The 22,679-nt window shown below is 44.5% G+C and overlaps 2 protein-coding genes across 3 annotated transcripts; both read right to left on the reverse strand.

Annotated features, from left to right (window-relative positions):
• Positions 1–432: 432 nt before the first annotated feature.
• On the reverse strand, positions 433–8,286 carry LOC139198566 (transitional endoplasmic reticulum ATPase). 2 transcript variants are annotated; one of them, XM_070827452.1, is made up of 18 exons: positions 7,983–8,286; positions 7,547–7,658; positions 7,293–7,465; positions 6,721–6,863; positions 6,496–6,626; positions 5,800–5,931; positions 5,604–5,706; positions 5,325–5,458; positions 5,085–5,220; positions 4,828–4,940; positions 3,679–3,843; positions 2,909–3,031; positions 2,596–2,808; positions 2,257–2,435; positions 2,001–2,130; positions 1,498–1,656; positions 1,026–1,177; positions 433–945 (listed from the first exon to the last, which is right to left on the reverse strand). In XM_070827452.1, the coding sequence occupies exons 1-18, from the start codon at positions 8,003–8,005 to the stop codon at positions 840–842; spliced, it is 2,427 nt and encodes an 808-aa protein (XP_070683553.1). In that variant the 5' UTR covers positions 8,006–8,286; the 3' UTR covers positions 433–839. The 2 variants fall into 2 exon arrangements, 1 of the variants encoding a protein (XP_070683553.1); XR_011584102.1 differs by lacking the exon at positions 433–945 and having other exon boundaries at positions 1,038–1,177; positions 2,021–2,130.
• Positions 8,287–10,559: 2,273 nt separating this feature from the next.
• samd1b (sterile alpha motif domain containing 1b) lies at positions 10,560–21,376 on the reverse strand. Its single transcript, XM_070828210.1, has 7 exons — positions 20,130–21,376; positions 18,785–19,038; positions 18,068–18,221; positions 13,198–13,246; positions 12,979–13,096; positions 11,189–11,303; positions 10,560–11,063 (listed from the first exon to the last, which is right to left on the reverse strand). Exons 1-7 carry the CDS (start codon positions 21,348–21,350, stop codon positions 10,920–10,922), a joined length of 2,055 nt encoding a protein of 684 aa, XP_070684311.1. The 5' UTR covers positions 21,351–21,376; the 3' UTR covers positions 10,560–10,919.
• Between the last annotated feature and the right edge of the window lie 1,303 nt (positions 21,377–22,679).

Consider the following 22,679-nt stretch of genomic DNA (forward strand, 5'->3'; position numbering starts at 1 on the left):
GTTCTAAATATTTAATGAACAAACTTTGCAGCTCAATATTCAGTATTTTCTAGCAGGGCTGGAATACCTCTGATTTACTGTGTGTCAGTTGTCTTTTGGTAGTGGCCTACATGAGGTCCGGAGAACCAAGGACATGTCCAGAAAAATGCATACATTTTGCAATTCTCAAATGTAATATTTTGTATGCTTTGAGGACCTGAAAATTCAATTTAGAGTCATTATATTCAGGTGTATTGGAACCTCAAACCCATAGCAAGTCAAACTTAGATTAGCAGTTCTAACAAAGTATATGAAAATATATTGTTTGTGTTTTTTGTGAATCGTCCCTTTCACATCGATCAATCTTGATGCTGACTTTTGTTGAGAAGCTGCTGTCAATCTATGTTAAACTGTGCACAAAAATGCTGCACTCCTTAAACCTTGTACGAGTGATCACAGAGACATACTAATACATTTATTTATAACATTTTAAAGTCACACATACACACAATATAATTTTCATAGTGCAAACGGATCACAGTGTGTGAAAATCCAAAGCTTTAATATAATTATGGTTAACATATATATTTTCTCTCTATCTCAGCACATTTGTTTATACATTGACACCATTCAGTATTATAATATAAGGCAGACATTTTTCATTTGATTTCTTGTTTGATTCATGTTATTTCTCATGTTTCTAAAAGTCTTTTTAGAAAAGGTTCCTCATAATTATAATCATGATGGTTTCCCATTGTGTCTTGCCATTTCCACTTCCATTATTATTCAGCTTCCATGCCTCCAAGGAAGCCTAGTACAGCAGTGGAAGAGAAATAAATAAGCTATATGATGAGTTTTTGTCACTGATAGAGGTCATCGTCGCCTTCCCCTCTGTACATGCTGGGCCTCCCTGATCCGGAGCCTGACCCCTGACCTCCAGATCGGGTACCAGTAGCAGAGGGGAACCTGGGTGGAGAAATAAAACAGAATGAACTTGAATGCACCTTTTCTCTTGTGAGTCATAAGCTGCACCGGCATATGTGTACCTGAAGTTTCCAAAACCTCGGCTCTGCTGCAAAGTTTGAGCAAACATTTCATATTTGCGAATGTCATTGTCACTGACAGAGCGACGAGCAAATCGCATCGCCTCTTCAAAGTGGTCCTTCCTGATTTCTGGGACAGGATCGTAGTCCTCATCCTGCAGACAGACAAACACATTATGAGCACTCCATGTGGAAACATTACACTACACTGTGTGTGTCTCTGTGTCTTTGTGTGTGTTCCCAGTCCAAAGGCTGAAAGTTACAAAACACACAGCCGCCCTTTAGGGAACTTTTTTATCTTCCACAGTCTCTTTCTGTACCGGGCACAAACAGCCTGGTACTGCTTTGAGGAGTGGAGCACATGCGTGTATGTATGTGCATGTGTGTGTGTCCTAAGAGTAGAAAAAGTCAGAGAGACCCAATTATCAGTCTCCTGTTTAGTACAGTATAGTTTGATGTAAATAAGCGCTCTGACCATGGGGATCCCTGGTCTGCACTGCCTCTGACGCTCAGCCTTGATCTCGGCCTCGATGGCCTCGCGGATGGCCAGCTTACAAGCTCGTTGGCAGATCTCTGTCAGATCAGCTCCGGAGAAACCCTCTGTGATGCCAGACAGGTACTCCAGGTCCACATCCTACAGGGAGGAGAGAGAGGAGGAGCAAAAGGAAACAGAAAGGGAAATATCTAAGTATATCTAAGTACACTCACCGGCCACTTCATTAGGTAGGCCACACCTCGCTAGTACCGGGTTGGACCCCCTTTTGCCTTCAGAACTGCCTTAATTCTTCGTGGCTGCAGATTTGTCGGCTGCACATTGAGTTGCTGCCATGTGATGATTAGATATTTGCATTAACAAGCAGTTGAACAGGTGTACCTAATGAAGTGGGTGAGTGTAACTATTACTCTCAGAAAAGTGGTTGCAACATTTCCAATACAGGAGGAAGGTACTGTACAGAGAAACATGTGTCTATCACTAACTCGTGCGACAGGGGACTTGCGTAGGTTGGCGTTTAGGATTGCTCTGCGAGACGGTTTGTCCGGGAGAGGGATGTAGATGAGCTGGTCTAAACGGCCTGGCCGCAGGATGGCGGCATCTATGATGTCTGGTCTAGTGTGGCAGGCGGAGTAAAGAAAATGAGATGGACAGAGAGGAGAATCAGTAAAGGTCTGCACCTCGACTTCACTGCACTGACCTCTCAAATCACAATCATGACCCAAATTCCCACACACGCACCTGTTCGTGGCGCCTATGATGAAAACGTTCTTCTTGTCGGACATGCCGTCCATCTCCGTGAGTATTTGGTTGATGACTCTGTCAGCTGCACCACCTGCGTCCCCAGCTCCGCCTCCTCTGGATTTGGCGATGGAGTCTAATTCGTCGAAAAACAAGATGCAAGGGGCTGCCTGTCTGGCCTGAAGGCAGAGAGGAGACCAGGAGGTCAGTGAGATCACAGTGTCAAACAAAGGAGAAAGAAATTTGCAGAGTAAACTCATCTACATAGAGCTTGACTAAAAAAATCCCAAATTTTCACCCAGCCATGATTATATATTTCTCTTTCCTTTCTCCACTCACCTTATCAAACACGTCTCTGACATTGGCCTCTGATTCTCCAAACCACATGGTGAGCATCTCTGGTCCTTTGATGGAGACAAAGTTTGCTTGGCACTCGTTGGCGATGGCCTTTGCCAGCAGGGTTTTCCCGCAGCCTGGAGGGCCGTAGAACAACACTCCGCGAGATGGAGTCATTCCAAATTTCAGGAACTTGTCCGGATACTCGACAGGGTACTGAGGAGAGCGAGATGACCATCGTTGGATTATCTGTGGGACTTGTGTTTGTAGGTGTGTGCAGAGTCCGGTGGTATGTGTGTTTGAGTGTTTCTTCCACCTGAACAAGCTCTTGCAGTTCTCGCTTGACCTCGTCCAGGCCTCCGATGTCCTCCCAGCTCACCTGGGGCACCTCTGCAACGGTCTCTCTCAAAGCTGATGGGTTGCTCTGGCTCAGTGCCCACTGAGGGAGGACGTGATGGTGTTAGTTTGTTTGTTTGAATGTTGATGCTGTTTTTGTCTGCTGGTCTTCTAGCGTGTGTTTTGTTCTGTTCTCTGGTGTCTGTGGAATACGCACTGGGCTCCTCTCTGTTCTCTATCCTCCTCTTCCTCTCCATCATTATGTCTCATGTCCGCCTAATGTCTGCCACTAACTTGCTATCTTCCCCGGAGCCTTTCTGTGCTTTCTCATCTCTCAGGTTCCTGTGGATCCTGGTCCTGGTCCTGCTGATGTGGTTCTCTGCTTCATGAATCACTGCTGCGGATCGTCGGCCACTCGTCATGTTTTTCAATAATATCATACTGCTAATCTTTTAGTCACACTCCTGTTGCTAGTGCTATAGTCACTGCTAGTACGTTGGTTGCTGTTTGTGTTGTCTCTCTCTCTCTCTCTCTCTCTCTCTCTGTCCAACCTCCACCCAACGCGGACCCCTACAGAAGCCGCCCACATTGAGCCTGTGGAAAAGAATTTCCCAAAGGGGACAATAAAGTCTAAAGTCTTAGGGGAAGGAGACGGTTGCCCTTTTAGGGACTGATACACTCACATCCAACTTAGAAGAGCAAAAGTCTCTGTGTATGTGTTTGTGTGAGCGTGTGTGTGTGTGTATGTACTTGGAAGTCATCCATGGTGACGGCCAGTGAGTTCAGCAGGTCAGCATCGATGCACTCGTCCTCCAAGTCAATGAGGGTCATCTTCTTGCGGATGGCTTGCAGGGCAGCTTCTGAGCACAGAGCAGCCAGGTCGGCGCCTACATGACCGTGGGTCTCTGTGGCAATCTGAGATATGTTAAATAACTCAGGGATATCAATATTTATTTATCAAAAAGCATGTTCGCATATGAAGAGTGGGGTACATGCCATCAGAAGGTGGTGCTACATTCTAGGTTGTAGCCCCTTTTTTTTCCAACAACAGTGAATTTAGACACAGATAACTTTTGCAAATTCCACCTGCATGAGTCAGTTGAATTGAACCTGTTTTTGCTAGAACATCATAGATATACTAAGACTAAATACTTAAAGACTTCTACTTTTACTCTTACACTCATTTGTATTATGTTTGTTTGAAATTGATTTAAAAATTACAGAAATACAGTGAATTCATGAAAATGTAATAACGCTTTTAAATTAAGAGAGATTGAGGGGATCTCCAGCAAAATAAAGAATTTGACGTAAGTTAGATTCACTAGAAATAAAAAAAGACCCAAATAAAATTCCCTCTCAGCACTTTTCTAACAGTTCTACAGAATTGTACCAAATCAGCAACATTGAAAATCCTCTCGTTTAATTTCACTGGGAATATTTTGATCAAAGGAGAGCCTGTGGATAAATGCTCATCCTGTAACACAAGACATTTCACCTCATTGATCAGCTGCCACTGGAGCTGTGGGTAATGATTATTTTCATTATCAGTTAATTTGCCAATTAGTTTTTTTTCTCCACCAGTTGTTTGATACATAAAATGGTGATTAATTCCCATCATGATTTTCCACAAAGTTGATGACTTCAAATTTCTTGTTTCGTTCAGTTCAAAACCCCCAAAATGTTCATTTGAATATCAAATAAGATGATAGCAGCAAATCCTCAGAATTAAAAAGCTGGAATAACTTACTGTGTGGCATTTTTTAAGTAAAAAATTACTTAAACAGTGTCAAAATAGTTGCAGATTAATTATTTGTTGATCAGCTAATTGTTTCAGTTTTGATTATTTGAGAATTAAAAAAAAAAGTGTCTGTTTGGCCGCACACAGCTACACTTCCTCACCCTCTCCAGGTCAACGTCGTCAGCCAGTTTCATGTTCTTGGTGTGTATCTGCAGAATCTCCAGTCTGCCGGTTGAATCAGGGATCCCGATGTCAATCTCCCGGTCAAACCTGCCTGGAGAGAAACATCACCACATCTGTAAATGTATATATGTATGTCTGTGTGTGTGTGTGTGTGTGTGTGTGTGTGTGCGCGCGTGCGCGTGTTTGTGTGTGTGTGTGTGTGTGTGTGTGTGTGTGTGTGTGTGGCTGGTCTGACCAAAGCGTCTCAGAGCAGGGTCTACGCTGTTCGGTCGGTTTGTGGCTGCCATGACAACCACATGAACTCGTTGCTTCAGGCCGTCCATCAGGGTCAGGAGCTGGGAGACAATACGCCTCTCCACTTCACCATGGGTCTACACACACACACACACACATACACACACACATACACACACACAAAGTTACATCGACCTCAGCAGCAGAAAAAGGCATTTTGTACTTGTTCTCTATTGTTTACCTTCTCTCTCTTGGGAGCAATGGCATCCAGCTCATCAATAAATATGATGGCTGGAGCGTTTTTCTCCGCCTCCTCAAACGCCTTCCTTAGGTTGCTCTCTGACTCTCCCGCCAGCTTACTCATGATCTCCGGACCTTGTCACAGAATCATGCATGTGAAACACATTTTCTCCTACACAGATCAGCCTCCAGTAACCACATATACTGTATTCTGAAATGTTTGTCTTTCTCTGTACAAATGGTCTCATTGTATTGCTGTGTAAACAAATAAAAGCCTTACCATTGATGAGGAAGAAGAAGGCCCCGGTTTCGTTGGCTACAGCCCGGGCCACCAGGGTCTTCCCTGTGCCTGCAGGGCCGTACAGCAGGATACCTCTGGGGGGCTGAGAGAGGAGGGGAAGATGGGAAATAACTCATGTCAGAATCAAAAGAAGCAGATATGACTGATTGGGGTCGGTGTTTGTGTTTGTGTGAACCTTGACTCCTATAGCTTTGAAAAGGCCGGGGTGTCTGAGGGGAAGCTCCACCATCTCTTTGATTTGGGCCAGCTGCTTCCGACAGCCTCCAATGTCATCGTAGCCAATGTCATTAAGGCTCTCCTCCTCCTCCTGTCACATGGCAAGAGGTAAAAGACAGAGGGTGTTCTCATGGATATGGTGTTGACTCAGCGGCCTTGTTCCTGATGCCAGTAACGTTACATGGAAGCACTCAAACTGGAAGTTTGACTAAGTTTCTGATGCAGCACTGTTAACCTGCAACAATACATGGATCCATCCACTGCTCCATCTGTCACAGCTGCTAGATAACACTTTTTCAAATTAGAAGAAATGTTTAAGTGACAGTTTAGAAAATGAACATCAAACTAACACTCAAACAAAACTTTAACTTTTCTCAGGATTTAGAAAATTCTGATATTGGTCGACATGTTGCCACAGTGGATCATTTCATGGTGGCACAGCGAGTACAGTTCATTTCTTCCACACTAACTACAGAAATAGTGTATTAAGGCAAGTAGGTCTATGATACTGTATTTTTACAAAGATTCGTATCACAGCTGGTGAACAAGCGATTGCGATAATTGTGCAACATTTCAAGCATCGAGAGCTCCCATTGGCCTCTGTATGTTGACATTAACATTGAACAGTCCAGAGGCTCAGAAATCACACACACACCTCTCTTTTGATTGGCTCTCCCTCACAGTAGATGACAGTGTCTGGGGCAACGATGCAGTGAGGGCTGGGGTCAGTCTCCTCCACCTTGAACTCCACCGCCCGCATGCTACCCCTCACCAAGAAGATGTCACCTGGCAACACAGGTGAAAAGTTACCCCACACGGGAGCATATGAATGTGTTGTAGATGATGTGGAGGTGGTGATGAACAGGCGGTGTTGCAGTACCTTTATGTACGGGACGGTAAGCTTCCAGAAAATACGGTTTGAGGAAAACCTCAAAGAGGTTTCCTGTCAGGCCCACAATGGTGTCATCTATAGGGAGGACATGGATCTTTTTCCCATACTTGATATCAGGGCAGGCATGGATACTGTGATAAAACACACATCGATAGCAATCACTGGATTTTGCAGGTTAGGCAGGGGCAGCGGTTAATTCAGATGTTTTCTCCACTGAAATGGCACCCAAGATCACCCCTCACCCTCCAGGGGTGCTGGAGAAGGGAAACATGTAAGATATGCAGAGCAGTGGGCTTCAAGGAACCGGTGTAGAGAAACACTTTATTACATTTTATTATATTTTATTCACTGGATGGTCACTGCAATGGGCACATTGACCCATGGATGGTAGATAAAACATGAAAAAGTGCTCTCACTTTATCATGTTTTATCTACCATAAAGGCATCCAAGAGGGCACTTTTACAGTGTTTTCTTCTTCAGCACTATGGTGGGGCTCCCCCCTGAGTCCACCAGTGCTAAAGCCTCACATTTAACACAAAGACACGGGTGTGGCATCTACCTGATGACATCACCAAGCCGCACACGCAGATTGTTGCGCGTCACACGATTCATGCGGATTCGTTCATCCCCACAGGTGCCATCAGTCAGGACGATGCACACTGTTTGGCGCCGCTTGCGCCCTCTCAGCACCACAGTGTCCCCCCGGAAGAGCTGCAGGTCCTCCGTCTTAGTCTAGTGGAACCACACACAAATCTCAGGAGAAACACACATAACGAGGATACGTATTCGCATCCCACACACACACACACAGACCTGTGACAGGCTGACAATGCTGCTGTCTTCATCGAGGGCCTCGTCCACAATGAGTCTGTTGGGTCTGTGTTTCTGGTTCAGGATGGCAGTGGAGAAATCATCTCCCTTTGGGCTTCCACACAAGAGACACATTATGACTCTCTCACATGCACGCTCTGCACTCGTAGCTCTAATTTCCTCATGTGACACTGAGCTGTATTTAGACTTTCTTTGGCCCTGCACATAGCAACTATACGAGTCTGTAAACATGAACACATCAATTGTTTTTAGTTTAAAGTAAAAATGATTTGCATGATTTATGAGCAATTTTATGACACAAACATGTTGGATAAAATATGTCAATACTCCGTATCTACAACATATTGTACAGTATGTTCAAACGTGCATGAGTTATACACACACACACAATATGTGCACATGCAGCTGTTTCACTCACTCTGCTCCTCCTGAACCTGGCATGACTGCTCTCCTTTGCCTGGTCAGATCCTCAGTTTTTCACACTAAGGTCTGCTCCCTCACTGTCGTCTGCAGTTGTTTACTGAGGTATATTTAGGAGCTGATCTTTTATAGCCTGATTTCTTCTGTGATAACCGCCAAAAGGTTTCGGTGTCTGCCGGATCTGATCTGCCCTGGTGTGGTTTTGGTCTTCCTGGAGCCCAGAAATTCCCAGCAGTGTCTCAGTCTTTTCCTTTTCCTGTGTTCCCTTGAACCACCATGTTTTGGGGGAGCTCCTGCCCGTCTGTTTATCAGCCGAGTTATAAATATGCCATCTGCTTCCCTGTCTTATTTGTAACCCTGTTGTGCGCACACACACACACACACACACACACACACGCAGGCACGCGCACGTGCACCCACACACAGATCCCAAGCACTTACCTTGGAGAGTGTCCCAGGACAGATATAGTGTGATATCTCCTCCTCCCTCATTTCTAAGCAGCAAGTGCAGGCACAAGCGCCTGGCCGGTCATGGAGAACACTTCCTGACTCACTGTAAAATATTTATGTGTCAAAAGAAATGCTGCACAGAGCCTATTTCCCAAAAAAACAGACTTATAGTCTGTCTCGCCTGGGTAAGTCTTTTCTTTTCTAAAACGCAGCATGGTCTCTCCTCCTTCAAGTCCCTGTCGCAGTGACTGAAGTGAGCCGCTTTTGTAACTCTGCCACTTTAAACCCTTGTTGGATTCCCTCCCTCACACACACACACACACGCATACACACACTACATACAGACAGTTGTGTCTGGTACACACAGACACACGCAGCCCTCACATGAACACACTCAGAATGGACACGTTGTGGTGTTTTCACTGATATTTTTATTACTAAAATTGTCTTTTAACAAATTACTTGAGACAAGCAACAAGGGCATAGACACTCTGTACAGTCCTCTGGTGAGAATCTGGACTACCACCTACCATACACCATCAACCAACTGTAATAACCTGGAAATGTGTTCTTGGAAGTTGCAAACAAAGTGATAAGTGAGGAGGATGATGAAGGAAGAGAGGTAGAAGAGGTTTGAAGGCGCAATGAAATGTGAACATCAGCGTATGGAAAGTGGACTGAAAGTATTCACAAAATGAAAACAATATAAACATAAAAATAGAAAACTGTGAGAAACAAACCCTTGTTACAAAATGCACGCACAGCGGAGATGCCAAACCTGGAATGTATGCCGCTAACAGTGAAGGTGGGGATGAGGTGTGTTAATCTGACAGCATTTGGTTTCTAAGGTCCGACAGTTAAAACAGTACAAGTAAAAAAATGCTGGTGGCATGAGGTTGTTGATTGATTGACCCAGCTTTACCCTGCGATAACATCTATCAGTTAGATAATTGCTTTTTTAATAATGTACAAATGGAGGCTGATGTATTAAATTGGCCTATATTCAATATATTTACATATTCACTCTATTAAATCTAGTTATGAGGTGATTGCTATGCTGATTTCAGTCCATTTAGCAGTTTGATCAACATTTCTGTAGATGATTTGCACAAAGATATTTTAGACTGGCCTGTAGTATTGAGCCGGTCTTAATTTTGCTCTCAGAGGAGTCTAATACAAGTTAGACCGACTTATTTTTTTCGCAAAAAAAGTTAGCTAGCCTACCGCCAGACTTTTTTCCATGGTAACAATCAGTCACACTTGCTGACCAAAAGACAAAAAAGAGGAGAACATGGCTCGTAATTATGGTTTGCTTCTTTTTTTTTTAGGAAATATACAGCAGTGAGGACATTGTCATTCGTTGCCACTGGTCTGAAGAAACTGTCCTGAGCCTGACTGACTGAGTCTGGCCACTTTAAGGAGCCACAGAGTCTCAGTTCAGCTGTGCTGAGACCTGTGGTCAAATTCTACACTCTTTGCTGAATTTTCCCAGAAAGAAGTTTTGGTAATCGAGCATTTTCTAATGAGCTGAGTGGTATGTTGCAGTTGCTCAGCCAGCAATGTTTTTTTAAATTTAGAATAAAAAAAGACTACATTTACCCACAGTTCATTGCAAATTAGTCCTATTTACGATAGTCAAGACTGGTTTGATCTAAGCTACAGTCAAAGCCTTAAAACGTGGCATCTGATATTATTCAAAATGCACTTTTTATGTCTTTTCAACATAAATACGTGTCCGCGGTAAACCTACAGACCACTAAACTCAGAGTAAAGCTGGAGCAGGAGAAAAAGAGAGAGGACGTGAAAACAGGCTGTTTAGATTCGGCTTCCCATATGATGTCATAAGGGGATCTGCTGATCATGTGACCTCTTCCAGCCCTTCAGCAGGCCGGCTGTCTCCGCCCACTGAAAACCTCCTGGGAATGTATTTCTTCTGGTCTACTTCTAATTTGTTCCTGATCAATCCAACATGCTCTGTGAAGCCTCCACACATGTACAGTAAGTGTACAGGGGCAAACGTGCACCTGTTACTGACCAACCCTCGCTTTATAGCCTCAAAAACGAACTGAAATGTATGTTCACAGATGATAACTACGACTTCTTTTAAAATGTGCATTACAAAATAACATCGTGTACAGTTTATTCAAGAAATTGCAAAGTGCTTAATCATTGTAAATAAAAAAGAAAATTGCATGAATGTTATTTTTCTTATTTTTGAGCCACAGCGTCTCAGAGTCTACTTTCTCCCTTCAATGATTGTGCTCTGTCTGGTAGAAAATCCTTGTTCAAATCCAGTCTCATTTCTGTGTGTTGTTTCTGGACTAGAGCAGTTGTAGAGGGAGAGAAACTGGTGTGTGTGTGTGTGTGTGTGTGTGTCTGACATTAGATGAAAATTGAGCTGTATTGTATATCATGCATACATTATTATATGATTACTTGAGCTATATATGAAAGTCACTGTGTGTATTTTTTAATGTGTCCGTTGTTAGCAGTCCTCATCCTCAAAGTGCGTTTTCTGCAGAACCTTTACATGACGCTCATAGATCTTGAGGGCGGGGCCGAGTCTGATTGACAGGCCAGTCAAAACATCGTTACGCTGCATGAGGAGAAGAGACTTGCCATCGATTTCCTAATGAAGAGAGCAAAGCAGTGTGGGTAGGTAGATGTAGGTAACACCTGTCAAAGGTTACAGTACGGCCATTAATCCTGTCTCTGGTGGCCTCTAGTGGCTGTTAAAGGACATTACGGACTCACCTGGGTCCTGAAGGCAGCAGCCTGCTCTGGGAAACCTGCTGCAGTGAAATAACTGACCACATCAGACACTGTCCAGTCCACCGGACTCCCACTGCCCCCCTCAGACTTCACAAACCTAGAAAGATGAAGAAGAGAGTTGACCATTGGCCCATTATCAAACCTGCAGTAAACTTGTAAAGTTGTGTCACAGCTGACGACTCAGTTAAGGAATGGAGTTTTGTGTTGTTTTAAAAGAGGATAGTCATTCGTGCTTATTTATTTGCAAGGCCTTGGTGCTGGTTTATTTAAATGTAAGCACTGTGATTTTCATGTGTTTATATATGATTATATTTGAACTTGTTTCGGTGCACTTTCACCACTCTCATTACAAACAAACGCTCTAAAAACCCACTGTATACTACCTACTCAGCACCAAACATCAGACAGACACATTTAGAGACTAGCTGATGAACACAGTGGAGCATTTAGCAGCTAAAGAGTCAAATATTTCACCCAGGAGTTGGCGGAGACCAAAAACAGAGCTAAAAGAGAGTGAATATTGGACTTACATTCACCAGGTGGACACATAAACGACTCAAAATGAATGACAGTGAAGCTCCGTAACAGCTGGATGTGTAAATAAGCAAATGTTTGCTAATAAGTTCAACACATCAGGTTAAAATGATATGTCAGTATTGTTTCCACTGTCGCCAAGGGGTCGAAAAATCAGTGACTGCAGGTGTAAGGTCACTGAGCCAGACTATGGTGAATTGATTAAGTATTTTTTGTTTGGCTTCGTAGTCCAGCACATTGAAATTCAACTTCTATCATTAAACACACACACACACTAAACATCTTTAGCTTTTAAGCCTTGACTTATCAAGGCTGCTAACAACTCTGCCTAGCTAGTTAGCCTGCTAGGTAGCTGTAGCCTTGTTAAGCTAAATAAACATAGGTGTTAGCTTCAGTGTTTGCAACCAGATGCTGACAGTCTAAATCAGGTAGCGGTTGTTAAGCTTGCTATCTTAAGAGGCACAAAACAAAACAAGCAAGAAGTGAAGATGGCTGCAGAAGAGAGGGAAAGTACCAAGTTATCTGCTGTCAATCACCGACTTCAGTAAATAAATAACTGCACAGGATTTGCAACCAAATGTTAAACATGATGGCTTGATGTTCATTTTAATCAGACAAATTGCTTGAGACAGATGTCCCAGGATGCACTGAACCTCGCAGGACTGCAGTGAGCAGGCTGTTGTTGCAAGGCGATGATGTTCCATTACTACAGTGGTGATAAAACAAATTAAGTGTACTATTTAATTGTTCCTGATTGTTAGAGCTGAAAGAATTTTAAAAATCACAATGAATTAAATTCATTGTTTGCTATGTGGAAAAAAATATTTCTAACTCATATTTCTTAATTAGATATTTAATTTGTTAGAAAATATTTTTTCTTAAGAAATTCAATTATTTCTTATAGTTACTCAACACACCATAAAAATATGCAGCATGTTGGGTATGCATTTATGAATCGCCTGCTCTGATCCGACAAAAATTGATTTATGATTTATTTTCCAACACTAACTCTAACATATGCCTGTGCACATGCATGCATCTGCTTCACATTAAAAACCATCCAGTGGTGCCTCCTTCCTTCATGCCTTGTGCCTTGTGCTGAAAGAAAGTTTGACCCACGAGAAGGAAAATGGACTTTGTAACAGTTCCAAAAAAGCAAGCAAGAGTGGAGCAGACAGCAGCGACCCAATGAATCTGTTTGGTACCTTCAGTGTCTCCAGTATCTCTGCTGTACTCACCCTCCACCGCTAACCCCTCCGTTTATCCCTCGTTCCTCAGACATGCCGGAGTCTCTCGGGGAGGCAGTGGGTGTGAGCAGGCAGGACGACACGCCGACCTCTGTCTTAGACTCCAAGCCTACGAGGGAAAAATTAAGCACAGTTTGATAACCTGTCATCACAGCTAAGCACCAAACACACACACATACATTTTGAGATGATCTGTAAAGCAGAACTCACTGTTAAAGCCCGAGGAGGTGAGGTTGATTCTGTCATGCTGCATCTGATTCTGTGTGTGTGGAGAGAGGAGAGGAGGTCAAACAGAGATGCAGATAAACAAGCACGACAAAAAGGCGATCTCTGCTCCCTGGAACAAGTCAGAGTCACCAGAGACAGCGCCAGAGGATGTCATGTTGAAAGCATCAGAGTGGAACAAGCTTCACCTATAGTCAAGGATTAAAGGAGCAGGTGGTGAGAAGGTGCATCATGACAAAACTACAACCGCTGTTGGACCGGTGAGGGAGACAAAGTTGATGAGTCATCCCCGGTTCAAATTTCTAAACCCAAGGTGGACGATGGTTGAAAAATTATCCATGCACATTTTCATGTATATTCTGACATACATGTACTATTTCCCTCTGCTTCTTTTCAGCTGACAGCCAGAGCGTTTGACAGATTGTAACCCACCTCAATGGTGATGCTAAATCACCCAAACTCCCACTTTCAGGTGACACAATACACAAAGGTAAAGGCTTTAACGAACTGGGGATAAAAAATATGTTTGAAACATAGTCACAGAACAATGCATTTGTTCTGTTGGTATTTCATTTTCATTTAAAGGTAGCTTGTCATGTTTTTCACCACTAGTAGTGTTGTGAGTGTGATTTAGAGATGGTGCCTGATTTGTTTAAAGAAGACATGTTTTTTGTTCATTTTCAGGTTCATACTTGTATTTGGGGGTCCTGCTAGAATAGGTCTACATGCATGTTAAAAAAGCCTCATACTTCCTCATACTGTGCACACTGCATACTGCTCTTTTCACTTACTGAACGCTCCGTTTTAGCTCCTGTCTCTTTAAAAAAAAGCCCTTCTAAAAAGCCCACTCTGCTCTGATTGGTCAGCTCCCTGAGTGGGCACCGCCCAACAATTCCCGCATCAACTTTGACATCTCCAAAGGGGAAACACATTAGCCAAGCAACATGCTAATGCTGACCAAGGTCGTATGTTCAAAAGATACCTGTGTGTGACATCACAAATAGGGCCAAAACTAAACAGAGCATTTTCACACTTATTTACTGTAAGATGATGCAGAAGAAAAAGAGAGAGTGTGGTCTTTTTCATAGTTTGAGGATTTGTAGACACGCATGGGACACATATTTATGTTGAAAAGACATTTAAAAGTGAATTTTGCACAATATAAATAAGGGATTGTTACCCACTCCAGCTGGTGGCGGTAATGTGCCAAGAAATGAAGCAATGCACCAACAAATGCAAAGAAGAAAATGATAGTTAGCAAGTAAACATTGCTGTAAAGAAAGTACTAATTCTCCAAAAAAATTAAAATTCAAAAAATTGTTATGAATAAGAAAATGCATTCAACAGTTTATTGGGCCTCGATGTAAACTTAACTATGTCTTATGTGGATCTTGTTAAAGTGTGAATGTATGTTAGTTGGTTGATGTTTGGAATGAGGAATTTGTCAATGGAAACTAGTTAGTTAACCCTAACTAAGGAGCCATGCTGGAATGACATCTGGTCACCAAACCACATGTGAACCAATAAAAATGATGAAAGGTGTGTCTCTCCCATGCAAACAGATGCAGCAAAACTAATGTCAATCAATCACAATGTGTACACACCCATAGGTGCTTATGGAACTTCACTGGATACTTTAAAGGTAGCCAGTACTTTCCAAATACAAAAAAACAACAACAGTAAATACAAAAAAACAACAACAGTGATATACTAAACCACATCATTTCATAAATGTAATAATAACCTCTGTAAATGGAAAGCTGTAGTTTTAAATCTGTATCTATTTGTACATAGTTTGGTATCTAAATGACAAAAGTCAAAAGTACAAAATGTGTTTGGAATTGGTCCGGTAGATCACCTCAGCCAGCACCCGTGAAACGAGCTGCAATTACTTAAACTGTATGTCCGGTGAAATAACAATGTGTGTCTGTCAATGGCAAAAACAGGCACTTTTAGTGGATGTACCATTGTACCCCATTTGCTGCTGCCAGGTGCAGCACCCCACTGAACCAATCCTAAAACATTTCCTTTTACTCATTTAAACTCCAAAATAAAAACCAAAAAATATGAACAAATATGACCCAAGTTTGGAAAAAAAGCAGCGTTCTCCGGTGTGTTAATATGCTGTGGTCAATTTGGTGAACAGAGGGTAGTGCCAGGCAAACCTCAAACACCAAGTAACACATTTAACCAACACATTCAACTGCACATATGAGCTCGGTGAGCTCCATCTTTTGTACAGTGTATTTAACTACAGCCGACCTGTGCTCTCTTTTTTTTTTAAACTCCAGCCCTCTCTGTTAAATTCAGGTGCCCCAGTAAGTCATGACGGTGTAACAGTGAGCCATCATGAACAATACCAGCACCCTGAAACTGAAGCAGCTAAATGGAGTCATCATTAATTCTTTACGCCAAAATATCCTCCAACACAACACAACACAACACAACACAACACAACACAACACAACACAACACAACACAACACAACACAACACAATAAAAACAACATGTCATCAATTGTTTTCATCCAAAATTTTAAAAATGAATGTCATAAATGTCATAAACATTCATTTTCTTCTTAGCTAAATATATTCTGTGGTATCCCAAAATGTATTTTGCTCACATTCTGTAAAACATTCGGTACCAAAGAAACATGGCATGTTATGCCAACCATTCTAACTACTTCAATTTTTCCCAAACCAGCGACTGTAGTTGCTGCCGGAAATGTAAAAAGCACCCGTGTGTGCACAATGCGAGCCATCAGGGGCCCAGAGCAGCATCACAGGAGCTGTGTGTGTAGGGTGAATCACAACTGTGTTGCAATGCACAACACACACACACAGAATATTGTGACACGCCAGTGTATCAAAAATATTGATTGAAAAATATATACTCAAAAACAAATGATAGAAAATAGGAGAGAAACTGGTATGTCAACAACAATTTTGACCTGTCTCAGTGAGCTGCAGCTCAAACATTCGTTCTGTGCCTGTTGATTCAGTTGAAATGTGCAGATGAATGAGGTTGAGGCGTGAATCTGTGTTTGCTCTAGCCACACAGTGAACCCTCTGGCCTGGTCATAGCCTCTGCAAATGTGTAGCAAGTAATGACTGAAAATTAAATGATGTACTGAAAACCTTCTGCATCACCCCGGGTTCACGTTTCAGTCGCATTTTGGTCGGAATTTTAAGAATAGCGGTGGAAAAAGTGTATTTCCTCAAGGTCTGCAATTCAGTACAATTGTGAAGTACTTCCATTTTATTTGAGTATTTCTACCTATTTCAGCCTATTTCAGGTTTCTGCGTCACCACATTTTACCGGGTATAGTTTTCAATTAACACATGCGCCTTGTGGAGAGTTAACTTGTGGAGTTTCTTGCTTTCTTAATGTGTTTGACACCATCAGTTGTGTTGTGCAGAGGTAGGCTTGGTACACACTTCTATACAGTGAATAGCCCTATTTGACTACCGTTCTAATCCATATTATGGCAAGAGCCGCTCAACTGAATGAAGAAAAATGACTGTCCATCATTACTTTAAGACATGAAGGTCAGTCAGTCTGAACTTTGAAAGTATCCTCAAGTGCAGTCATGAAAACCATCAAACGCTCTGATGAAACTGGCTCTCATGAGGACGATCCCAAGAGAGGAAGACCAGGAGTTACTTCTGCTGCAGAGGATCAGTTCATTAGATCACTAGTTCATTAGTTCATTAGATCTCTAGTTCATTAGTTACCAGCTGCAGAAAACTCAAATTAACAGCTTCTCAGATAAATGCTTCACAAGGAATGGACATTAGACCAGAAATCTGTACTTTGGTCTGATGAGTCCAAATTTGAGATTTCTGATTCCACTCGTCATGTCCTTGTGAGACACAGAAAAGGTGAGCGAATGGTTTCTACATGTGTGGTTCCCACCGTGAGGCCTGGAGGAGGAGGTGTGATGGTGTGCGGGGGCTTTGCGGGTGACACTGTTGGTGATTTATTCAAAATTCAAGGCAAACCTAACCAGCAAGGCTACCAGAGCATTCTGCAGCTACATGCCATCCCATCTAGTTTGTGCTTAGTGGGGCCATCATTTACTTTTCAACAGGACAATGACCCAACACAGGCTCTGTAGGCTCTGTGAGGACAATTTGACCAAGACGGAGAGTGATGGAGTGCTGCGTCAGCTGACCTGGCCGGCCTCCACAATCACCCGACCTAAACCCAACTGAGATGGTTTGGGACAAGTTGGACCCCAGAGTGAAGGAAAAGCAGCCAAAAAGTGCTCAGCATCTCTGAGAACTGCTTCAAGTCTGTTGGAAAACCATCCCAGGTGACGACCTGACTGAGAGAGCGCCGAGAGTGTGCAAAGCTGTCATCAAAGCAAAAGGTGGCTACTCTGAAGAATCTAAAATATTAAATTTATTGCAGTTTAACACTTTTTGTTTGCTACATAATTCCACACGTGTTCATTTTATTGTTTTGATGTCGTCAATATTAATCTACAAATGTAGAAAATAATAAAAACAAATTAATGAGAGGGTGTATCCAAACTTTTTACTGCTACTGTACAATATACTTCTATAACACTGTAAAGGGCTATTCTTTATAATAGGTACTTTTACTGTGAATACTGAGGCACATTTGACTGATAACACTAATACTTATGATGATATGTTTGAGTATATGTCGTGGAATTCCAGCCTTTATTAAAGACAGCAGTAGAGAGATGAAAGACAGAAGCAACAAAGACTCAAGTGCACGACGTTGCATTTAACCCTGAAACTGCGTTTGAGCCATTTTGCCTAGTTTTGGTACAGCATGGGAAACACCACCATCACACAATAAAAACCAACAGGACAGACGGACTTACTCGTACCTCCGTGTGTGTCTGATCAGGGACGAAAGCTCTGTCCTCCAGGCATGAAGTGTTAGACTGTGACAGGGAGGCTCCCTGAGCAGGTGGACACGGCGTCCTGGTGAGGGGATCGGGCGAGGACACCCCTGAGAGACCAGCAGCCAGACCCGGAGGAGAAGAGGGACAAAGAGGTGGTTTTTGTGGTTGTCATTACTATTAGTAGTCGTAGTAGAAAGATGTATAGTTAATTATAGCTTTTTGCAATAGTAGACTTGTGCTTATATTAAATATATTAGTGTTATTTTATTTATAGAACAAAGGGGGTCACAAAAATGTGTTTCACAGCAAAATCAGGGTACAAAAAAACCCCAACAAAAACTAACCAGAAACTACTATCAGAAAAGACAGTAACAGTAACATGTAAATGGCCATAAATAAAGCTGGAGACTACAGAAGGCAAAATGTGTCCATTAGAACTGTAGAGTAGTAGAATTATTATTATGATATAATAAGAGATGCAAAAGTATATAGAGGTAAAAACTTCAATTTAGAATGAATGAAACTAATAAGTCAAAGTTTTTTTTTTAGATTAACAAATAAAGTGATGATCACAGTACTGATGAACAGTGGTAGAGGAAGGTAACTAGTAGTCATCATCATCATCATCATCATCAGACCCGACGCACATACATGCGCGCATGCTTTCACGCACACACACCTTTGGCACAGTGCTGCTGCTGCTGCTGGGGGCTCTCGTGCTTTGATGCTGTCGGGATCTCAGCATCTTCTGTGGTTTTCTCAATGAGATCTGGTTCGGTTGTCATGGCTACCGGGGATAGTCCTCCCTCCTCATCAGAACTCCGGGGATCCTCCTCCTCCTCCTCCTCCTCCTCCTCCTCCTCCTCCTCTTCCTCATTCTCTTCCCGTTCCTCTTCTTCACTGGCTGTTTCCATTGGCTCGTCCTCCCTGGGATCCGGGGACGGCGGCTGCAACGACAAGTAAAGTTGCATTTGAAAACGACGCCTCCATCAGAAAAGGGAGTGAAGTGGAGGCGAACGGGGCGGCACCGGAGTTTGATCCAAGTTCTCACTCACACTCGGCTCTTCGCACGTGATTTGAGCTTTAAACTGCGCATCGGGTCCGTTTCGGGGCGGAAAGAGGGGATTTAAATCACCTCCCGCTCGGAGATATGAGAAATAACATCATCCGCCTACTGTAGCCTACAAGTCTGCGCCCACAGGGGAGGAAGAGAGGGAGGAGAGCGCGCTGTCAGAAGCGATAGGCTACAAAGGGTTTAATGAAGCACGAAGCGGTGGGATAACAAGAGAGAGGGAGAGGGGAACAAAACTAAGCCTGAAAACACACTAAATGTAACCAAACACCACATGAGCGAGCACGGCGGTCGGCGGTTCGAGTCCGCCGCCGGCCTGCGCGGCACAGCGCCAGCGGCACGTCTCAAGTTTAGCCGGACCGCAGCCTGTCAGGGAGGCCCAGGCCAAAGTTCCTGAGAGGCAAATGAAATGTTATTGACCCCAAAGTAGCGATGTGGCAAACGAAGACAGAGCTCGCTCGTGCTCGCGCCCTGCAGAGACAGAGAGAGAGAGAGAGACAGAGAGAGAGACAGAGAGAGACAGAGAGAGAGACAGAGAGAGACAGAGAGAGAGACAGAGAGAGAGAGACGCTCTTTATGGTGCGCGCGGGGGAAGCCGCTCCGGAGCTGTCTGTCTGTAACCCGCACCTTTTGTGCAGGAAGCCGACCTACACACACACACACACACACACACACACACACACACACACACACACATTTACCGAGGCTACAGAGGACAAACGCATCACGGGCACGATCACATCCCGCTGACAATTGGAGAAACACCGATTCTCCTTCCTGAACCTCCTCCAACACAAACTGCATCTAAAACATGGGGACAAACATATTTGGTGACGGGAGCAGAGCGCGTCCCGCCGCCGTGTGTGCGGGTTTAACCAGTGATCATTAATTTATCAGCGAGCCATTCAGCCGAGCCTCCCCTGTACAGCCGGGACGTGTAGGAAATATTAAGTTAGCAGCGCCCACCTTTTTCACAGAGTGCTTGTCCTGCAGTGCGCTCTTAACAAGTCTCTCGGCGGACGCATTCTTCGGCGTCGGCTCCTCCACCACCATCCCCCTCAGAGGAAGAGTAATGTTCCCGCAGCGGGTCCTGCGCAGCCTGCCCCTCGCCACCTCTCTCTCCATGACCACTTTGACTTTGCCTCGGGTCAGCTTCTCCTCCGACAGCCGCTCCTGGCTGCTCAGATAGCCCAAAATCTCCTTCAGCCCGAGCGGCTTCATGTGGCCTCTGGACGCGGCGGCGGAGCCCCCCCGGAGGCTCCTCTCGGACAGGCTGCGAACGGAAGCCACCAGTCTGTCGCCCAGGTCGGAGTTGGCGTGGTTCCCCGCTGTTTTGGTGCCCCCTCCTCCGACTCGAAGTTTGGGCTTGAGGGGCGCGGGCTGCTTGTGCTTCTGGTGTTGAGGGAGGCTGCTGACGCTCCCGGAGCAAGTTTTGCTCTGGGTGTCAGCTCCGGACAAACCCGGCTCTTTCCCCCCGCGGGCTGCATCGGCTTTGCTCGGTGTTATCCTGCTGGCATCGCCGCCGCCGCCGCCGTCGTGCGAGCTTGTTCTTTGGCCGAGACCGGGCGACGGGCTGCCCCCCGCTCCCTGCTGTCCTAATCCCTTGTCTCTCGGTGCACTTGCTTTCTCCTCTTTACAGCCGCTCCCGACATCGCAGCCCGTTGTTGCGCCACAACTGAGGCACCCGTTTCCGCTACTCGGGCTGGAGGCAGGCTTGAGCTTCTTGCCGGCGGTGCTGGCTGATGTCTGAGTGTGGGGATCTGGGCTGGGCTCCGAGTCCTCCTCTCCCTCCTCCTGGTCGGTGAAGCTGTGCGCACTGTCGCCGTTGTTGTTCAGATGGTCGTGTTTGGTCCGCTCCCTCGCTGCCTCCGCGCTGCTGCCGCTGCTGCTGCTGCTGCTGGTGCCGCTGCTGCTGGTGCTGCCAGCCGCCGTAAACTCAGTCTTCTTTCTGCTTTTCCTCTGCACCTTCGCCGCGTTTCGGTACGATATGGACCCCTTGTAGCTAACTTTGAGCACCGTCTGCTCTTGAATCAGTTTTTCCAGTTCTGTCCTGGTTCGGTCCGGGTCTGACCCGTGTCGTCTCCGGACCATTCGACAGATCCTCTCCAGATCCGGACGGGCTTTCCTGGAGCGGAGAGAGTCGATTGTTTCCAGGATCCACTCTCGGTACTTATTGGGCTCGGACATCTTCTCCTGCTGGTGCGGATGGGGTTTGGCCCGAGTGCGTCTTTCTTCCCCTCTGTTGTTTCACAAGTGACGCTGTGTCAAAGCTGGGCAGCCAGAGTGCGATCCCCGGCTGGAGAATGAGGACGGAAGCCTGGCTGGTACGCTTGCGCTCGTTGGCCACATTGTGCGCTTAAGGTGGACCGAAGATGGCGCCTAGGTCTCCAGAACAGACGCCAGTGCCATTTAAGGTGGAATTGACTGGCTTCTGAGGCGTCGGGGCTCCGTTCTTTGTTCGCTGCCTCGTCCCGATCAGCCCGCAGTTTGCAAAATCTGTTATGAGCACAAAGACAAGACCGACGCACAGTCCAAAACAGGCCGAGTGACTGACTGTCGTGTTTTTAATCGTTATGGCGAACCAGACTGCGCCGGGCGGTCAACAGATGGGTGGATGATGGCTCCACTCCGCATCGGGCGGCGGTCATGGATGTCTGACCTCTGGGCTTCAACACTTTCCCAAATATCTCCTCATCTACGAGCCGCTCTGGTCCGAAGGTGCAGCAGCTGAACACCCAGGAAGCACACACAAGTTCAGTAGAATTTTACAAGTAAAACTTTATTGGAATGATACTCATGTTGCAAAATATTACACTTCGTGTTTTTATGTCACTGCTCCCGTGACTTTAGACGCTTCCCTTTGCAGTGTGTGTGTCTGTGTGTCTGTATGTGTGTGTGTGTGTGTGTGGCGGGGTTTAACATGGTTTACAATGGGGTCTCATTTCCCTAAAAAGTGCGACAGTATGTACCAGCATTGTGCCTGCATCGAGAGGAAGTTGTATCACTGCAAAAAACATCGAGGAGACACAGAATAATATTGTATTATAACTTCAAACATTTTGTCCATGATGTCCATATAGTCAACATTAAACTTGACATGGAAGAAATACAGCGAATGTGAAGTCTCAACAAGTGGTTTACAACAATGTAATAATAATCATAATAATAATCATAATAATAAAAAGTTTGCAAATTAGTCCGTAAAAACCAAGAGGCCAGCTTATAACCACAAGTAGGTGTGTATCCATCTTGCAGCTCCTGCCACCATCTGTCTGCCAATGTGATGACTTCAGATTAATCCATGACATGTTTTCAGTTGTTGCACCTCAGTAGTTGAGCACTGACTTTGAAAAGTAGTGAGAAGCAGGGTAATGTGTGTGTGTGTGTGTGTGTGTGTGTGTGTGTGTGTGTGTGTGTGTGTGTGTGTATGGAGGGGTGGGGGTGGGTGATTGCCTTGTATGTGACTAATTTCTTTGATAGACAAACATTCAATCAAAACCCTGTTTACTGGGCAGT

Source organism: Pempheris klunzingeri, chromosome 3, assembly GCF_042242105.1.
Source record: "Pempheris klunzingeri isolate RE-2024b chromosome 3, fPemKlu1.hap1, whole genome shotgun sequence".
Taxonomy (NCBI): domain Eukaryota; kingdom Metazoa; phylum Chordata; class Actinopteri; order Acropomatiformes; family Pempheridae; genus Pempheris; species Pempheris klunzingeri.

Coding starts and splice junctions, on each gene's coding strand:
- samd1b (XM_070828210.1), bottom strand. CDS start 21,350: ATGTCCGAGCCCAATAAGTACCGAGAGTGGATCCTGGAAACAATCGAC. Junction 11,304..12,978: donor GGAGGGGTTAGCGGTGGAGG/GTGAGTACAGCA, acceptor TCATCTTTCTAG/GTTTGTGAAGTCTGAGGGGG. Junction 11,064..11,188: donor CTGCTGCCTTCAGGACCCAG/GTGAGTCCGTAA, acceptor TCTCTTCATTAG/GAAATCGATGGCAAGTCTCT.
- LOC139198566 (XM_070827452.1), bottom strand. CDS start 8,005: ATGCCAGGTTCAGGAGGAGCAGA. Junction 5,707..5,799: donor TCAAAGCTATAGGAGTCAAG/GTTCACACAAAC, acceptor CTCCTCTCTCAG/CCCCCCAGAGGTATCCTGCT. Junction 1,178..1,497: donor GCAGACCAGGGATCCCCATG/GTCAGAGCGCTT, acceptor GTCTGTCTGCAG/GATGAGGACTACGATCCTGT.